Source organism: Vanderwaltozyma polyspora, genomic scaffold, assembly GCF_000150035.1.
Source record: "Vanderwaltozyma polyspora DSM 70294 KpolScaffold541 genomic scaffold, whole genome shotgun sequence".
In the NCBI taxonomy this organism is placed as follows: domain Eukaryota; kingdom Fungi; phylum Ascomycota; class Saccharomycetes; order Saccharomycetales; family Saccharomycetaceae; genus Vanderwaltozyma; species Vanderwaltozyma polyspora.
Genome location: NW_001834674.1, coordinates 1 through 20,627, shown reverse-complemented (window position 1 = coordinate 20,627; position 20,627 = coordinate 1). Strand labels below are relative to the sequence as shown.

Sequence of the window (20,627 nt, the reverse complement as noted above, 5' to 3'; positions counted from 1 at the left end):
TAAATAGTATATACATATGTAGTTATACATAATTCTATAAGTTCGTATTTAGATATTCATTAAATCTTATATCCTAAATCTCTTTAAATAAAGACTCTTGTAGGTCTTGAATGCTTTTAGTGATCGTAGATACAAATCCGTTGCGTAATTCTTCATCTTCTAAGATACGCTGTTCCTCGACAGTGCTTGGTACAACTCTCGAATTCAAATATTTTGGATGAGTGAGTAGGTGTTTAAATGCTAAACTTAGTTGTCTCCTATCGTCTACAGTATCCAATCCAAGTACTAATTCAACTTCAATTGATTCATTTTGAAACTTTTGTATTGTGCTACTGTTAGAGATAAAATCTTCATATCCTAAAATCTTTAGCATTTGTTGTAATAATATTAACTGCGAGGTTTCCCTTATCAAAGCTGTCGAAATCAATAGCTTGCTATCAGACCAACTTAAAATTGTGGATTTAATTTGTCTTGAAAAGTATGAAACAAAAAGAATGGATTCAGCTAAAATCTTCGTGCCAAACTTACTCAATAAAATCAACAGAATTGTTAATATTCCATGACTCCATATGCTATGTAGCCTTGAATGACTTTCGAGTTTCAAATCACCCTGTTGAATTGCGACAGACAACGGACTTTCTAATAACACTGATATTAAACCATTTGAAATGAATGTTTGGGCAATATCTTCAATTGAACAAAGTTCAGAAATAAATGCTAAAGTAATGGATCCCAATACTGGTTCATCATCAATTTTAAAGAGATGTGAACTTGAATACAAATTTAGAATTACTTTTAGGGTACCAACGTCATTTAACGAAGATGCCATGATTTTGTTGAAATCATCAGATGGACCCAATGACTTCAATTTAGAAAAAATCGATAATAATAAGCATAAATCTTGCAATTTCTCGCTGAAACTATAAATTGATACATTTTCTCCCTTTGCTGAACATATAGTTATATCAGACAATATGTCTGCAAAAATTAAATGGCCTCCTTTACAAAATGACCATTCAAAAAATTCCAAAAACTGATCAGATATCATCTCGATGAAATGAGTCTTAGTTTTCACCATTCCTAAAATAATTAGAATAGAACGTAATATTGGTCTATATACGTTACTGTTAGAAGATCTAGAGATGTTATCCAAAAAGGAAACATCGTTAGACTTAAATAGCAACATAAGTTGGTTTAATATATCCGATAAAGTCTTTTCATCAATACTAACAGACGCCTTTTCCAAGGAAAATAATAAGTAAAAGCATAATTCCAATCGTTCACATGATATTTGTGCAAGCAAAGGTGAATTAATTGTTTCTTCAAAATTAACTTTTAATAGTTCTTTGACGAGTCCAATATATGTGTCATTTAAAGATGTACCGGCTTTAGGAACAAAAGAAGTTATCAATGCACCTAGTGCCTTTGCAGCTGAAACTTTTGAAGTAACAAACTCCATGCTTAATGATGCACGTACTAATTTGTTTCTGAATATTTGCCAATTTTCATCAGAAGAGAAATAATTGTCCATAAAATATAAATTAAAGTCAGGGTGTTCTAAAACGGTATTGTTCTTAAAATATGGGGATAATAGAAAACTCTTTAATTTTAGTCCTGGCCATACAGCCTCAAACTCAGTTTGAAGGGAAGTATTAATTAAGTTATCATATCCATCTATTTTAAAAAATGGAACTACAATAGATATCAAATCTCTCTTTTTCAAAAACTCGATTATACTAGCACTATTGTCGTTATCAGAATATATAAATAGAGCAAATATCTCTACTATTCTTGAGATTAACTTATAACCATGGGAAACCTTATGCATATCTGTATTTGATATGTTTGCATTTACCACTGGATGTTTAAATTCGCTTAATATTTTCATCAAAGCTTCAATAAATTCTTTATCACCACCTTTGTTTTGTACACCTTTCCATGAATTCAAAGAATAGGCTATCGCCTCTAGAAGCTGACAAGCAACTAATTTTGGCATAACTGCTATATCCAGTGCAATTTTCTTTAAAACATTTAATATAGAAGCAGTGTCTGAGGTACCTTTTGGACTTTTCTTAGGTAAGAATTCACCAGTTAAAAATAATATAGTTAACCCATCCTGATTGCTTTCCACTAAACTGCTAATAAATTTACAGATGTTGAAAGTAATATTGTAATTAACTAAAGAACTTTCTAAATCACTAATAATCGATGATAAAAAATTCTTTGAATGAACTTCACCTAAGTATGACAACAAAAATGGGTAATCCTCAGGCCATGGTGCAGCAATTAATGTATCTAATACGTTTATAATGTACTTTTTCAACCGATAGTTACTTTCGTATATTTCCACTAGACTCGAGGATGATTCATAGAGTAATTTTTCAAATGTACTTGGCTGTGTTTGCAAAGCTGTTCTAGTATTTAGTAATGTCTTTGCAAATTCGAATGAAGATATAATCAACCTAGAATAAGTATTGCCATACACTTTATTGGATAATAATTGCATCTCCTTATTTTTAGGTGATAATAATAATTTCACTAAGGCATTGGCAGCATGAACATCTGGCGAATGTGGGGATAAAAATGAATTTATGACATGATTAGATGACTCAAACATTGATTTTGTAATTTTGTCACACGGTTTAGAAGTTGGATCAATGGAATATACATCATATACAACCGCATTGAAGAATGTAGTTGTATGCAATCCGATTTTGAATCTTTGAGAAATATCTGCATATTTCCAAAAGTGGTATCCTTCAAAAACTCTTAAAAGGTGGGAAGTGAATTTATCTAATATTTCTAAACGAGCCCTTATTGGATAATTATTACCTAGTGAAGTTGAATCTTCAGCTAATAAATTTGCAAGTTTTGCCAAAGAAATAGTAAAATCATATTCACCACTTGTTAATTCAATGGAACCTAAAATCGTAGTAGCGTATCCCGTCTTCCCATATCTATCGAGGATACTTGATCTAGATAAGTAAGACCAAACCAAATCTGGATAATATTTAAACAAGGAATTCAGAAAACCTGAACATGCACAAATTATTTTATAGCTTCTCTTTTGTAATGCCAAATCAAAAATTCTACAAATCAGAGCTACAATATCATTGGACTCGATATTACTCTGTAGTGAATTTAATATTTCCGTACTTTTATCAATGGAAATTTCAGATTTTAATAAGTTTGAAATAAGTTCTATAACTGAAATAATAGCGTTTTTATGGACAAGATTTATTTCATTACCTTTATCACTGTATAATTCATACATTGATTGTAATAATCTTCCTAATAGAGACCAACCACTGTATTTTAGTAGGAATACTATGACATCTTGTTCATCTGAATGGTTGGTAAGTAAAATTTTTGCTTTAGTATTTTCTGGAATTGGCATTAGAGCATTTTTTTCGTATTCTAATGGAGGGGCAATTAAAGCTTCTTTCTTTAAAACGATTAAATCTGTTTCTGAATAACCACCTTCATCTACTAAATCATAGTCTAATTGACCTAACTTAGTTTTTACTGTATATGTTGTTAACTCATCCCAAATGTATTGGGCAAATTCTGAATTAACCGCTGTTAGATTTATTAATGGTAATAAGGCTTCTTCTACCAATGGTAGCTTTGCTTTCAAAATAGTAATCTTATTTTCAGATGCTTCACTTGTTAAAAATTTTTCAACGTAATCTATTGGTGACCTTAAGAGAACGTACTTAAAAACTTCTGAAGTTTCAATAGTAATAGGAATGAAGTTTAATGCAAGTGTCAAAAATGAACAAATAATAGCAGCAAAGAATTTATCCGAAGATAAATTTCTCGATATAATCTTTATAGATTCGAGAGCACCATTATTTTCAGCTTTTGAGGCAAAATGTGCAATTAATGACTTGATTGATACGTCCTTGAAGACAACATTGGCAAAGCTTTGTTCTGAATCTTGATTTTCTTCCAACAGAAATGATTTTGAGTATAGTACAAAAGTCCACATATAAATTATTACTGGATTAAAACTATATTGGGTGAATATTTGATTCAATCTTTTAAATGTTTGAGGGTCGTTAAAGTATGGAGCATTAATATTAATCGAAGAGTCAGTATTATCCAATCCTAATACTAACATTGAGTTTATAACTATTAAAGATTCTATTTGCTCAATGATACGAGCTGGTACATTATTTTTATTTTGTAAAATGTTTTCAATAAAAGAAATAGAATTGATAACCCATTCAAACCAAGAGATAACCACAGAAGTTTCCAGCATTGAATTTAATGACAATATTGTAAATAATCTTAATAAATTAGTAATATAAATTAAATCATAAGATAATTTCTCCTGTAAGATTTTTGTATATTCATCTTCTGATAGTGCAAGTGTTGAATAATCTTCAGTTAATTCAAAATTTTCTATTGAGAACTTCAATGATTTGATAACCTCATTACATGCAGTATCCTTATTAGTTGCAAAATACAATGAGAATCTATTACCTAAAACTGGTAGCTCTGAATCAGTTAATATCTTCAAAATTGTATCAATTATTGAATTTCTTTCCTTTAATACTTCTGAGGTCGATTTAACTATATCATTGCAATCAGAATCCTTAAATTGTGATAATATTCTTAACGTTTCGTCATAATCCAACTTTATTAACTGTGATATGATAAATGCTTTTTCATTATGAATTTTTGTAATTGTATAACTTTCATTTCTTAATTGTAAAAGTTTCACATCTTTTGCCTTCTCAAGTTTTTCTAATTTATGAAGAGCGGATATATTAGTTATAATATTTTTATTATCTAATAAATATTTCTCAATCAATTGGAAAGTCTTATCCACACCATGATCATCGGCATTGAATAATTCAATATAATCAGAAATTTGCTTAAAAGTAAGAACCATTGTTACCAATCTGTTCTAACCACAAGTATTTATTCTAAATTACCTAAAATGACTATAATTTTCACTTTGAAATCGAATTGATCTTGAGAATTGTTTTCTGAATCACCAAACGGTTAATCAATATTTATATAACTTCTTCTTTAACTCAATTTGTTATTATTTTAATTTTTGAACTCTAATTTCCTCAGCAAAACGAATAAAGATAACAGAAACTGAGATTTATTTTAAAGTCGCACAAGATCGGGTTCAGAAAAGTCAGAATTCAGAGTGCACTGGTCCTCTAGTATTACCTTTTTAGAGAATTGGATCTTTATATCTTCATTCATCAGATGCTCTTGATAGCCTAAAATATAAACAATTGCAGATTTCGAGAAAAGCTTTAAATTTTTCAATATCCGATTTAAAGGTCGGGTAACAATACCTATTGTTATCCCGTGACATGTGTCCGACTAAACCGCGGATTAACCGGACATTTTACAAATGTCAACATCTCATCATCAAAATTTTATTCTTTCATAGTAAAGATATCTAAGAAGTTGCTGAAATGATAATGATAAGAACAGATTGATCGATGAGATGAGATGAGATGAGGTGAGATGAGATGATATAATGTTTACTCAATGACAGCATGCATTTTGAAATTTTATACCAGTATATTTGATGAATTTTTTTTAAGTAGAACTCTGTTTCACTGATAACACTGAAGATATAAGCAGTACTAATTCTAATATCGTAATAATTTTATTAATCAGTGGTAAAAAATTACACTATTGATTATTGGTTTATGTATCAAAGATAGAAATAGCTTTTGTCTTGTACAACTACTTAACATTATTGGACGATTGTGGTATTGTCTATAAGTATATTTTGTAATATATTTTCCATTTGCCTTCCTTTTAACATTTCCATAAATGTTCGACCACCATGTGTTAAAGAAATGGAACAGCTGTGATGAGCTATTGATATTGCCAGATGTTCCTGTATCTACAATTAAAAAAATACATATTTATGATTTTGATAATACACTTTATAAATCTCCTCATTTGAATAGATCGTTACACTCCAAAGAATTAGTTTCATTATTATTGAACAATCAGAAATTACCCAGTGGTAATTGGTGGTCCGATCAAAGGTCACTGGAAGAGATGTTTATCGAAAGTAGACAATATAAAAGCAATTCACTGGTGAAACGAACTTACTGGAATAAAAATATCTTACCATTAGCTGAATTGTCATGCAATGATAGTGACACAATCTCAATTATCCTGACTGGGAGAAAAGAAAAACAATTCATGTCATTAATTACAAAAATTGTTTCATCAGATATACCCACGTTAAAATTCAATGCAGTTTGTCTGAAAAAGACAGAATTAGAGTACTCCACGACTGCTGAATATAAAATTGCTTTAATTACCGACCTTATGAAATATTATTCCGAGTCTTTAGAAGAAGTGACAATTTATGATGACAGAATATCTCAATTAAAGAAATTTAGAGAGTTTTTTGAAAATTTAAGTGAAACAAATAAACTGAAATTAAAGGAATCATTTAAGTGGTTCGTCATCCCAGTACCGCCTGTGGTTAGATATCTAAAACCACAAGTTGAAGCAAATATAGTCTCGAAAGTAATCAACGAATACAATTTGAACAATTCGTTACCATTAGAATTAAAATGGGGCCCAATACAGACAGGTTTTTTTCTAAATATTGCATCACAGAGAAGGCTGATAGCATTTACTATTAGTTTCTTTCAAAAAAAGCCAAAAATGTGGGTTGATAATATACCTGATTATCCAGCTTATATTCCCTGTATTCAAAGAGGTATGCATTTATCTAAAGACACAATAATTAATATAATTACCAACAAAGATAAAGACATTTTAAATAATCCAGACAAAATGAATGAGATATATGAAAAATTTATTACACAAGATTATGACTCCCCAAACGAAAGATGCTGTGTTGATTTTAAATTAGTAGCTATTGGATATAATAGAATCAGAAAGGATAATTCAAAAACTAGCATTGATAAATTGCCCAAGATACATGTATTTTACAAACTGAAAGCCTGTAGTCCGAACAGGTATACCTACACGGAATTTGACTTCTTGACTATAGTGGGTAATATTGAAAATAAGACACCTAGTTTAAGAGAAGAAGAACTATTGGATACTATAATGTTTGATAATTCTAGAATAGTGTGGAAGAATGTTCCTCCAGTGAAATTGGTTACGTATTTCGCACAGCACTCAACTTTACAACTCGTATAATTATAATATATATATATAATATGAAAAAATATGAATTGACATTTTATTTATCTAGAAATACAAAATAATGAAGAAAGTGTCAATTAATGCCCAATATTTTCTGTATGAATTTGTGTTTAAGTTTTATGTAACTTCATGATTTTTAAATTTTAAATTTTATATTAGTTTAACCTTATTTACCGCTACCGTATTAAGAAGTATGCTTTAACCTTCAAACATAATCCATGAATTAATCATTAAATTCCATTTTGAATTTTTTCTTTTGGGTCTTTACTTTATATATGAAATGAGGAATGCAAACGGTCTCTTTAATCCCATATGACAAAAAGTGTTTTTTCACTTCATCCGCAAGATCCTTCTTGAGCACCCTTGCTTCAGGTTTCCCTACTTTATTCAATTCACCAGAATATGTTCTTGAGCCCAACTGTGAACCTAGCATATATCCATCAAGTGTTAGATTATCTTCTGTGCCTAATTTAAAATGATCCTTATAACGACGTAATATGTCATCAGAATACATTTCAAAGTCCAATGGATGAGGTCTGGATTTCAAACCTGGATGATTATTCGTTATATGTGTTTTAACCAAATTCTTAATATATTGACTTTGTGCAGCAGTTAGCCTTTGCTTAGCAGTATTTCTAGCACCTGAATTCGATTGCCCACCATAAGAAGAACCAGTATTAGTAGACTTACTAGTCTTTGCCTCACTCTCACTATTAGATGCAGTAGTTCTAGCCATTGTGATTAACCAGTTTTAAAATACCTGTTTATATTTTACCAGTCAACTATTATTGAAATACAAATTTACAAATTTATCAATCAGGTATCGATTAAATACAAAATTAACGAGTTCAAATCAAAACTTGACAGTTCTAAAACAAAACTAAACCAAACTTAACCAATTAGAGTATTATTGACCAATACATATACTACTTTGAACCCAATCTGTATCTGGTAGTCATTGTATTAAAATGGTAATAATTTTTCAAAATTTGGCTTATTTTTTTTTCTATGTATTAAAATATAGATTGATATTGAAACTTAAAGCCATTTAAAGAGAACAGAACAGAAGAGAAAATAAGGGACCACTATCACACCAAGATAATAGTTTTTAGTAGTTAGTCCAAGTTTTGGGCTGTTCCTAATGTACGTTGATTGGTGTTATGTTGATGGATACATTAAAGAATTTACGGTTTTAATGACGTTGATGCCTAAGCTATTACTTAATTTGAGATCAGGTTACAATACAGGAGAAGGTTAACAAAAATGACAATGTTGTGTTATAGGATATTGGTGGTAATGAAAGGCACAGTAAAGATTTGGGGTCTTCTCATGAATGCAATAAATGCTATTATTAATAGAATTTGATAATTGCTTTTAATTTAGTTGTTGATTTAGGATAAACCATATCATTGTGAGTTACTATTAATATTAGGATACTTAATTAATAAGAAATTGTTGTTACTACTATTTTTGTTACCGGTCGCTACCAGACGGTTACTATGTACCCATTATTACCATATTCGTCTGGCTTTGTCAAAGCAAAGTGGATATAGAAAAAAGAAAAAGAAATTTAAATAAAAATTAATTGCAAGATGGAAATAGGATATTGAAAGAGAAGAGATGAGATGGCTCATCGAATTTTGGTTTTTTAATTGATTGAAAAGACCAAAACCAGTGGACAGGGTCTACATTTGCTGTGGAATCAGGTTTATTAAATTAGATCAACAAAAAAAACATTTAAGAAAACCATTGCGACAAGGTTAGCAATTTCGTCTAGATATGGAAGCATCAAATTTGATTCGAGATGAAATTCTAAGTTCAAAAGAATTCTTGTTAAAGACTAATCCATTGAAATTGCAAAATAATGATATACTTGAAAAATTGGATGAATTTGAACACGTTTTCAATTCTCTTTTCCAATATATAAACAATAATGATGCCGATATGAATGATCAAGTTAGATTGCTTTTGGTTGATTCCTTTGCAATTTGGATACAAAGATCCTTACAAGTAATCAAAGGTAAACATCATGTTAAGGAAGATTACAAGTCAATTGTTCAGAATTCACTTTTAACTGTAGACAAAGGTTCAATTGTATTTCAATATGTGATTGATTTTTGGACAGATGGAAACGCTGCTCTGGTCAATGCTTTAAAAGATATGTTCACGAAAATGTTAGCCTTATTATATCTGTTATTCGATAAAAATCATTTGGACACTTTGATTAAAACCGAATGGATAGATAAAGTTAGGAATATCCCTTCCACTTTAAAAGTGAAATATTATATGTTAGAAATTTTATCCTCTTACGTCGACATGAACAACTTGTTAGATTCAGATCAAGATTTAATCATTTCCTCTCTATCACTGATGTATTCAGATTCATTATCTACACAGATAGGTAAAGGTATTTCAAAATTATTATTGAATATTTTTGAATTTCATTACAATTCAGATTTAGCTAATTTAGACGCATGGATGAGTATCTGGGTAAAACCTGTTTTATATTATTTAGATGATGCAAAATTTTCTAAATCAATTGAACTATACATTTTAATTCCTTTACTAAAGAATTCTCAAAAGGAAATGTTTTACGCCTTCATTAAACTACTCCCAGATGGAAAACCTCATCAGTTATTATCCATTTTGAAAATTGGTCAAGAATTATCCATTGAAGAAGAGCCTTTTCATAATGAAAAATTGATTAAGCTACAAGTATTACAAGATTTATTACAGATAGATGACTATAAATTAAGTGCATTTGAATTATTAACGTTTTCCTCTAAGAAATCAAAACCAGTTAAACCATATATTTTTGACATAATCATTTCAAATATTGGGACTTTTATGGTAGACAATGAAATAGAAACCAGAAACTATTTCTGTAGTGCTTTCAAACATTTTATCATCAGGTTAAGAGATTCTTCTTATGCGCTTAACAGAGATCTTGGAAAACTTAAAAAGGCAAATAAGTTTCCTGAAGAGCAATCACAAAAATTGACCGAAATTAATAAAATATATGAATTTTTTGAATGGGTAATCAAATTTATTCAATTTCAACTTTGTCCAGGTTCGCAATATCAAAGAATGAATGCATCTTTTAAAATACTAAAATCCATAATTGAGTCAGGCTTGGATGATTCAGTACCAGCTAAATATACAGACAATCGTGAAAAAAGAGAGTATCCCTTTTCAATAAGTATATTCACCCAGAAATCAATGCTGAGATTATTAATTGATAATCTATGCAGTAATTACAATGATATTCGTCAGTCTGCAAGAGAAAATTTAATGATAGCCTTTGACTCTAATCGTTCTGATGAATTGCTAAAATTGATCGATATAGAAGCATTGTATCATAAAGCTAATTCGATGTTAAAGCGTTATCAATCAAGTGATATGGGTGCATCTTTGTATGAATTCCTATATTGCATTTCAAACGACAAAATTTCGTTTATAAATAGACTATTATTGGAATTAGAAAACAAGATCCCTAATAATGATGATGAATATATCTCGAATGTCAATTTTCCAATCAGTGGATATTGTACTGCCATCGCACTTATATTAAATAACTGGGAACAATCAAATCAGATTAGTTCCACTGAATCCATTTCAGATTTGGTTATTTCGAAAGTTCTAAAAATTTGGAATACAGTCAAAGAAATTGTTACTCATGATGCATCCGATGGTATCCTACCGAAAAAGTTTGAATTGTCAGGTGTATCTGACCAACTCATTATAAGTTATGCATTTAGATCGATCAAGGAGAGTTCTGCTATGCTTGATAGTTTATTGAAGAAATTTACACTGAACAGAGGTCAGTATACATCGATAGGTAATCTTTTGATTTCTCAATTAATTAATATACGTCATAGCGGTGCATTCCAGGCAGTATTGCCTACTTTCGAATCGTGTTGTTCTAAGTGTAGAAAAGAGATACCAGATCAATTAAATAATTGGCTGAAACAAATTATTCTTTCTATCGAAACAAAGACTCAGCATATTACTAGAAGATCGGGAGGTTTACCATTTCTAATCACTACTATTTTAGGTTCAGAAATAGGTAAGACTAGAGTTGATTTGGATTATGCGGTTCAAAACCTTATGAGAATTGCAACAGAGGAAATAAGTGAGCATCAGGATAAATATGATCTTCCCCAAATAAATGCATTAAATTGTATAAAGGCTATATTTATTGAATCAAAATTGGCTGATGCGTGCTCTCCTTATATTTCGAAGGCTTTATCTCTTTCCCTGTCAAACTTTACTTCCGATATATGGGCTATTAGAAATTGTTCAATCATGTTATTCACTTCACTTCAAAACAGATTGTTTGGTAAAGCAGGAAAGAGCATAAGTGCGAGATTATTTTTCACAAGACATGAACATATAAGAGAAGAATTATTATCAACATTAAGAAATTCGTTGAATTCAACAAATTCGGTTGATGGAAAAGTAGAAAACTCAAACAACTTGGAATCTGTTTTTCTAGTTATAAGTTTATTGCAACGATTGAAACCAACTCCTGGATATAATGGTCTTGATGAATTCAAGGTCGAAATCTATAAATGTCTAAGTTACTCCAATTGGAAAATTCGTGATATAGCTGCAAGGACGGTGGGCTTGTTATCTGACAATCAAATAGAACAATGTTCTATTTTATTAGAAAGTATCTCTCTTGTCGATCAAAATAAATGTCATGGTAGCCTATTAGCAGTAAGAAACATTTTGAACTCGATAAATAAATCTAATTTTAAGGTGCAAATTAATCAACATCTGATAGAAAGCATAGTTTCTTGCTGTTCTGAGATTATTTTAAAGAATAATTGTTTTGTTACAATAAAAGCATATCTTGAAATAATTGAAATTTTACTTGGCTATTCGGATATTTTTAATGATGTACAATATCAATATTTGATTTCCAGTATAGGAAATATGTTTGTTTCATTCAACTCTTCTATATCAATTGATGGAAGTAAGCAGTTATGCTTAGGGAAAGCTTTACAGTTGTTACTTAATTATGAAAAAGAAGAAGTAAAACTTGAAGTCTGTCAACTTGGTTTATTGAGCCCATATTTTGAAGTTCAATTAGTTGCAGTTACTCACATCTTAAACTCCTATGATTTATCAAAAAACGAGTACTCAATTCTTTCTGGTATTTTGTTAGAAATGTACCATGAGGGAAATTTAATGCCAGAATTAGCTGCAAAAGTTATTTTGGCACTACAAGGAACTAAAGACGAACTACCTATAAAAAGTTTGATTAATCTGATAGAAACTCCAAACAGTGAAGATCTCCAACTTGCAGCTATTGAAGTAATAGGCGGGCATCTATTAATTGACACAAATATTTGGAATAAAGTTAAAAAGTACTGTGGAGATACTTACTCTGAAAATTATAGATTGGCTGCATTACGTTGTAGTATAAAATTTTTTGAGAAGACCAAAAATCCAGCTTCAGGAATTCAAATTTTTAAAATGCTGTCTGATGATGATATTGATATAAGGACTGAGGCGTCTAAGTATCTAAATCATTCCTTATTTAAACTGGAAGGATATAAAGAAAATAAATGTCCATATGTCACATCAAAGGATTTTGCAGTAAAATTTGGAAAAAGCGTCCAGTCAAGTGTGACCGCCGATTTATTGTTAGATGAGTTGGTAGATTTTGTAATGCAGCTAACCATAGTACTTAAGGATTCAGCTACTGAAACACTTTTTGATGTTGAAAAAGATAACCAATATAGAAATGATATTGAGCAAAAATTATTATTTATTGGTATGCTTAATTCAATGGATACCAATAATTTAGGAATATTTAGTAAGACAAATGAATTATTGGAATACTGTGTTGGAATTTTTGAAGAACTTGCAATTACTGATTCTCCTTTAGGATGGGCTTCCAACCCTGATGTATTCGGTAGAATTATAGTCCTTACTCGCATGGTTAAGGTATTTTCAACTGAAAACATGGAAAAGCTACTGAATATTTTTGAATCATTTAAAATACATGATATGGTAACAGAATTGGTCAATGAAGGAACATGTATTTCCTCTTTATATATGGTCTAAACTAAAATTCCTTGCATATCTTTAATCTATCACTTCAAACTCATTCTGCTATTTAGGAAGATTTTACTTCAACTTGTTCTATGATTTTTCTCATTCTATAACAATGTATATTTGAACTATGATAAATAGATTTAATAGAATTTAACGACAGGGCAAATGATCGAATTAAGTAAACTTCTTCCCTATGAAATTATTAAGAACAGAAGAAAATTATCAATTTGGTTCAGTAATGTTGATATACATATATGGTTATTACTACCGGGTTTAATTATGGAGAAAAGGACAATGATATGAACTTCGAAATTTGATATTATTATGAACTAATACAGATTTATATAATTCGATTTATACCATTGATTTCATAACAAATTTTGTAAAAACCTTTAGTTTATCACGAAAAGAATATGATAATAGGAGATAAAATAGTAAAAAAAATTATTAATTAATAAGGTGTTGTTGTCAAGAAATAGGCGATTAATTCGAGCTAAATAAATATAATTATATGCCAGTTACTTATAGAACAAAATTCATGAACAAATAGAACTTTTTTTGTGATTATTATATTCAACTTTCCCATTGCATACCACTAAATGAATATTTCTCCAAATGTAAGAGATAAGACAAGATTTGATATGTAAGTATCAATATTTCAGATCACAAGACGAATCAAAAACTTTAGATCCTATGACTAATTAAAATATAATCAAGTAATGAAGTAACCGTTGTTCAACATTAAAATATAATCTACTAACTCCCAATACGGTGACATAATCATACCTTTATGCATTAGATATTATTCACTTACGGGGATAATATTTTATGCAGTATGCGCTCGACAGTAAATGGCATAGTTTACAATATTTTACATTTGGAATAAAAACATTTATCAATTATCTCTCACAACAGACCAACTGCAGTGTAATAATTTAAATTTCAAAATAAGTTGAGATTATCAGAGATATCTCAGCAACGCTATCTCGATTTGGTACAATGAGATTACTAAATGGAATTCGAATTAATCAAACAAGTTATATAACTTAAAAGTATATAAATAGGTTGAGGGAATCGTAATCTGCAGTTACTCATTATCAACTCTCTTCATCTCATCTTTTACTTATTGTATCAGAAGAAATAAATAAACAGTTGGTAGAACTAGCTTCAGAAGAAGAAATTCAACCTTCTGTTGATTAATTACTAGGATATAATACTATATAAATAGTAAAACATTCCGACACTTATTTTTACCATAACTGGCCTTTAAAGGTTACAGGAAAAAGTTGTAGTCTAGCCTTCTATCCTTTCGTGTTCACCCTTCATATTAGATTAGAACTTGTCTTCTTATATCCAAATGACAACTCTCTATAGAGTGTGACTAATTTAATTATTTATAATATAAGCCTTATCTATTTTTATATTTTCTGTCAGAAATTATGAGATGACGTAAAGTCATACTCATTAATTCAATATTAATAAGGGTGAAGAATTATATGAAACATCATTATTAATAAGGGATAAAGAAATGTTTCTAATACGAAAGTATTTACTTCTGACGTGTGAATAATATCTAAACATTGTATATAAAGACTGATAAGATCTTAATTGACACTTATCATATGTACTATATTCCCATGTGTATATTTTATACTTTAATACACCGGATCAATATCATCTAATTAAAAATGTCCTTGCAAACAACTAAACAATCAACTACTATTAATGATTCTGTAAAGAATCCACAACCCTCTGATTCTCTACATAATTGTATATTGAATTTGGTATACGTTAGAATGAAGGCTGGTAAGCGTTTATTCTATAGGATCTTAAGGGTTGAGATCTGTAAGTTAAAGTAAATATACTAGTTAATAATAATAAAGTTCTATATATCTTTTATGTACAAAGTAAGATACTAAATAATATACAATAATATACAATAATGTCTTTAAATATCAATGTTAATAGCATGTAACAACATTCTTGTAGTGACACATATTTTTTCACCTTCAAGGTTCGTATGAAGTAACCTTGACAGTAAAGACATGTAAAGACATGTGTGTCATTACAAGGTTGTTGCTTCCATACTATTAACATTGGTATTTAAAGAGATCATTGTATATTATTGTATATTATCTTGTCAGAATTATGAGGTAACGCGTGATATATACGTATTACGACATTATTCATATAGGATAAAGAGATGTTACTTTACACGAAAGTGTTATTTCTGACGTTAAAACTTTTCCAACACTGTATATAAGAAATGATGAGATCTTAATTGATACTTATCATATGTACTATATTCCCATGTGTATATTATATACTTTAATACACCGGATCAATATCAACTTATTAAGAATGTCCTTGGAAATAAATAAAGAATCTATTACTATGAATGATTCGGTAGAAAAACCACAACATGATTCTCTACATATCTAGTATCTTACTTTGTACAAAAAAAGATATACAATTACATTATTACTAACAAGTATATTTACTTTAGCTTACAGATCTCAACCCTTAAGATCCTATAGAATAAACGCCTAACAGCCTTCATGCTAACGTAAAACGAATTAAAGATACAATTAAATAATAATTAAAAGCATTATTAAGAGGCCAATCAATACAATTAGGCAGTCATGTGATTTTGAATTGGCGGTGATTTACAAATATCTAAAAATTTGATTTATAATGAATGAATAGTACTTTTTTAAGCTTTATGATGAATCTTGTTGTGACTTTAACCTGGACACTCGAGGATAAAGTTACTGTCACTATTGCTGTTTTTCGTACAAGACGAATGTATCGATTTCTCTCATATATAAAAGGAACAACTCTTCAGTTCCGATATATAAAACTATTTATGTTATATAGACTACTCTGTTACAAGAGGATGAGCGAGTTACCACTCACTGACCTCAGTGATAGGTCAACATGCCTATTTAACGTATATCTACCCTCATTAAAGCTTTAAGCTCTTACCATTCTGTTACAAATAACAATATATTCGCAATATATGTTATAATGATTTTCATAATATAATATAATACGAATAAGTGGAGTATATAATAATCATTGGATTTGCGACACTGGCGCAGGCAAGAGCATATATAAAGAACTAAAGGGTTATCATAGTTTTATAAGTACGTTCCCAAATTTTGTAACGTTGTTCTAGAGTATCCAGGTTAAAGTTACAACATAAACTAATATTATTCACAACTCTAGAACTACCGGTCAAATAAATACAGTTGTAGCAGTAAATGGTGGGGGTGTGATCGACGGTGTTTTGGTAAGTCTGTTTAAGAGATTCGTGGTTTCTGGTTCTGAAGCATTTAAGTCAACAATTGGTGCATTAATGGGAGGTATGTGTGGCTGTGATTGTAGTGTCATGTTTTTCGCTATTAGATATATTCAAAGTAGCTTGGTCATCGAGACCATATCGGCTTAAGTAGCCAGTAATAATATTGTTAGAACCTTTGTCATATTTCCAAGTAAGACGATAAGTGTTGAGGAAATCAAGGTATTTTGTTAGACGTTGGTGGGTTTTTCGTTCTGATCGTCCAATACCAATGATGACTTGATTATCTGTATAAACTGTTATATTTTATGATAGCAATAGACGTACATTTTCTAATGTATGTAAGACAGCCCAGAGCTTGCGGTCCACTGTAGGATATCGCTGTTGAGTGCTAGTAAATCGTATAGAAAAGAAAGCTATAGGGAAAAGAGTTGTTCGATCACGTTGGATCTCTAGTTGCAAAACAATGGATGCTGCTACAAATTTGCTAGCATCTGTGTAAATAATAGTGGGAGCCTTTGGGTTGAGGAATTTTAGAGGAAGAGAACGTGTGATCCATTGATTCATGGCATCAAATTTTTGTTGTAATTTGGGAGCAATATGGGAAGATTGTGGTTGATGTTTTTTATCGTGTTTAATGGAAGTATAGAAGAGTTCCAATAGCTCAGATGCATTTGGAATGAAATTGCATAAGAAGTTGACAAAACCTGTGAATTTTAGAATTGCTTGTTTTTCTTTTGGTAAACGCCAATTTTGTATGGTAGTTTTCTTTTCCGGATCAACCGACAGACGATTGTGGGTTAAAATATACCCTAGAAATTTAATTTGTGGTTGAGCAGTTTGAACTTTTTCATAGCTTATGCGAAGTCCATTATCTTCTAGTATATGTAGTAATTGATTTAAAAGTGGGTTATGATCTTCTATATCTGTAGATGCTATAATAATGTCGTCGTAATAATAAGCTATTTTGGTATGATTAGATGCAGGAATCTGGGAAATTAGCGAGTGAAGGAATTCTCCCCATAAATAAGGAGCAGATGCTAATCCATATGGGAGGCGTTATTTTTATTCTTATTGGTTGATATTTGAGAAAGATCAGTTGCAGTATTAGTTGATGAACTCTTATTAGTGATTAATTCTTTAGGGAATTTATTATCCAGAAAATCAAGCAATTCTGGGTAATTTGTTATATTTGCAGCCTTTGGGCCTGCTTTCTTTGGTAGGTACACAAGATAAATTTGTCTTATTTTATTAAGTATGATGGGAAATACGTTATAGCCAATTATTTCCATAGCTTCGTGGGTTAGTTTAACAACAAATTCATACAATTTTTCACCATCCTGGGGTTCCTTGTTGGATAAAATTTGTATTTTGGCTAGGTTTATATCTTCGAATCCTATACCGTCATAAAAGTTGATGATGCAATCGGTCCAAGACATGATTTCGCCTTTACGATTTTTCAGCATCTTGAGTGCTAATCCTGTGCAACAAAAGGATAAAAAGCAATGCCACTCTTGGAATTTAACCTTCTTACTGATTAAATTTGTTTTTATAGCAAGTATTTGATCAGTTTTATCGATTCTAGGACCTGAATTGATGATCATTTCTGGAGCCCTGTGTATGCTAGTATCAGAGTAAGGTTTGGTGCAAGTTCCGATTGCAGGGTGATCAGCTTCTAGAATAATCTCTGGCAAATTTCTTTTGATTTTATTTATTAATATTTTCTTCGATTCTTCAAGGTTAAAATTGTTTTTTGGATTTTTTATTATATCTTGCATATTTTTCATTTGATCACTTAGTCCAATGTAGCAATCATACAAATAATTAAATGCTTCTTTTGATGGATTGTTGATCGTATGTTTAAGCTCTTCAATCGCAATATCTTCAGCTTCAAATTTATGTTGTAAGGATCTCTCTTCCATTTTGGTTGTTTCATCTAATTTAGTATCTTCTTGTCTGACGGCGGTAGATATCCTAGATCAACCTCAAACGGTGATTTCTTATGAATACGATTTGGGGTTGAGTTTTACACGTACTCTATCTGTGGTAAGTAATCATCCCAACACTCAGGTTCGAACAACACATATGTCGCTAATGACCTATTTAGAGTCTGTATTACTCTCTCAGACTGGCAGTCTCTAGATTTTTTTCTCTTTGTTCGAGATCGTATTGGGCGTTTTCAACTCTAGCAAATTCCAAAGAAATGTTTTCAACTGTTTTTCCTGGTAGGGTCCTGGCAGATTGAGCTTGTTGTTTCGATTCTAGAATCTTATTTAAGACTTCTCTCATCTGATTTATAGCTGTAGTTGTTTCTGATTGAAGATTATTTTTTACTTTTTGCATATTATCAAATGTCTCATCCATTTGTTTGAACCTCGCTTCATTTTCTTCTTTGATTCTTCTTTGTTCAGCTTCATGATTTCTAGAGTAAGAGTCAAACTTCTTCATTAACTCTTCAATTTGGTTTTGATTGTTCTTAGATATTATGTTGATTGTTGTTTGTTAATAATTGTTAACCTATATCTTCTTTAGTTAAAATTTATTTACAAATAGATTTATTTGTATTTATTTTACCTGTTATTATTAGATAGTGAATTAGTATTATATTAGTTAAAGACGCAATATATGTACTATATTCTAATATATTAGTTTAGTCTAATGGTAGATATACTGGTTAATATATTAAGGTATTTGTTACAATAATTCTGCCCCCCCCCCCCTTCTTAATTTGGGAACTTATGGATGTAGCTATGATAATTATTTAGTTCTCTATATATGTATCAGAATGGTAAGAACTTAAAGCTTTAATGAGGGTAGATATACGTTAAATAGGCATGTTGACCTATCACTGAGGTCAGTGAGTGGTAACTCGCTCATCCTCTTGTAACAGAGTAGTCTATATAACATAAATAGTTTTATACATTGGAACTGAAGAGTTGTTCCTTTTATATATGAGAGAAATCGATACATTCGTCTTGTACGAAAAACAGCAATAGTGACAGTAACTTTATCCTCGAGTGTCCAGGTTAAAGTCACAACAATATGTTCTTGTCTGCGCCAATAACGTAAATCCTTTGTTTATTGAATACTCCACTTCTTCGTCTTCGTGCTGCGTTACGTTATGATATGGAATGGCTGCAAAATTAGAAGTTAAAATATTACCTATATAGTCAAGTATATATTTTTAAGAAAAATATATACTAAGTTGCCTCCTTAGCTTAGTGGTAGAGCGTTGCACTTGTAATGCAAAGGTCGCTAGTTCAATTCTGGCAGGTGGCATTTATTTTTACCATCCATAAAGTTATAAATTATAGCCAGATTTTAAACAATACAGTTATATTAACTCATCATAACAGAAAATATTCTTTATTTCAATAACCTTTTAGGGTTTAGGGTTTTGTAATTTAACTATATATTTTCTCAAAACATTGACTAGTGATAATAATCACATTGTTAAGGTGATTTTTTTTAATGATTAATTCAATTAAAGTTAAGATTAAGAAATTTGACCCTTTTTTATGGACTCTAAATATCGAAAAGTACTTTTGCTAATTAAAGAGCACATTATATTGGATAAATTTACAGTAAGAAAATTTCCATTTAAGATTCATGGATGTCGTTAGAAGTCATTTTGTTAGGGAAATATACCATTTCTCCAACTGGGACTTTTGGACCGGGGTTTTAAAATGAACATGGGCTGGGTGGGGAGGATTTTACAAAATCCGGAGTGAAAACGAGGGGACGTTTCGGAAATCGCCCCCCCCCCGAACTGCGGTAATTGGGACGGAATGCCGTTCGGAAAAGATTCCGTGTAAAACCTTTAGTATATGAATTTGGGGAATGTCTCCGCGAAAGAGAAGAGAATTGACGTGAAGGTTGCTCTTGAAGATTACACGGGGCTGGAAAAATAAGGCGGCAGAATGCCCTTAGAAGAAGAACTGGGATTGAAATACTCGTAACGTATGTGGTTAGGACAGAACTGATGCGTGGCTTGTGGTGCTGATCTAAATATTATCGGCGGCGTTTGGTCGTGGGTCTCTCAGAAGTAGCGGGATGTGTGTTATTTGTTAAACGCAACACCGCG

At 30.6% G+C, this 20,627-nt stretch overlaps 5 protein-coding genes, 1 non-coding gene and 1 further gene across 6 annotated transcripts, besides 4 other annotated features; 3 read left to right on the top strand and 4 right to left on the bottom strand.

Annotated features, from left to right (window-relative positions):
- Window positions 1-73: 73 nt before the first annotated feature.
- Window positions 74-4,900, bottom strand: NUP188 (Nup188p; the record flags this gene model as incomplete). Its single annotated transcript, XM_001645571.1, has 1 exon — window positions 74-4,900. The coding sequence occupies one exon, from the start codon at window positions 4,898-4,900 to the stop codon at window positions 74-76; it is 4,827 nt and encodes a 1,608-aa protein (XP_001645621.1).
- A 911-nt stretch (window positions 4,901-5,811) lies between these two features.
- Kpol_541p5 (uncharacterized protein) lies at window positions 5,812-7,170 on the top strand (the record flags this gene model as incomplete). The annotated part of the gene is made up of 1 exon (XM_001645570.1): window positions 5,812-7,170. One exon carries the CDS (start codon window positions 5,812-5,814, stop codon window positions 7,168-7,170), a length of 1,359 nt encoding a protein of 452 aa, XP_001645620.1.
- Window positions 7,171-7,399: 229 nt separating this feature from the next.
- SAP30 (Sap30p) lies at window positions 7,400-7,912 on the bottom strand (the record flags this gene model as incomplete). The annotated part of the gene is made up of 1 exon (XM_001645569.1): window positions 7,400-7,912. One exon carries the CDS (start codon window positions 7,910-7,912, stop codon window positions 7,400-7,402), a length of 513 nt encoding a protein of 170 aa, XP_001645619.1.
- Window positions 7,913-8,955: 1,043 nt separating this feature from the next.
- Window positions 8,956-13,251, top strand: TRM732 (tRNA methylation protein TRM732; the record flags this gene model as incomplete). The annotated part of the gene is made up of 1 exon (XM_001645568.1): window positions 8,956-13,251. The coding sequence occupies one exon, from the start codon at window positions 8,956-8,958 to the stop codon at window positions 13,249-13,251; it is 4,296 nt and encodes a 1,431-aa protein (XP_001645618.1).
- A 3,433-nt stretch (window positions 13,252-16,684) lies between these two features.
- Window positions 16,685-16,849: a sequence feature (similar to Tkp3 protein; correction of possible frameshift sequencing error).
- Window positions 16,685-18,722, bottom strand: Kpol_541p1 (the record flags this gene model as incomplete).
- Window positions 16,853-17,599: a sequence feature (similar to Tkp3 protein; correction of possible frameshift sequencing error).
- Kpol_541p2 (Tkp3 protein) lies at window positions 17,584-18,465 on the bottom strand (the record flags this gene model as incomplete). The annotated part of the gene is made up of 1 exon (XM_001645567.1): window positions 17,584-18,465. One exon carries the CDS (start codon window positions 18,463-18,465, stop codon window positions 17,584-17,586), a length of 882 nt encoding a protein of 293 aa, XP_001645617.1.
- Window positions 18,507-18,569: a sequence feature (similar to Tkp3 protein; correction of possible frameshift sequencing error).
- Window positions 18,573-18,722: a sequence feature (similar to Tkp3 protein; correction of possible frameshift sequencing error).
- Window positions 18,723-19,750: 1,028 nt separating this feature from the next.
- Window positions 19,751-19,822, top strand: Kpol_541trna1. Its single transcript has one exon. It is a non-coding gene; the product is annotated as a tRNA-Thr (tRNA).
- The last annotated feature ends 805 nt before the right edge of the window (window positions 19,823-20,627 follow it).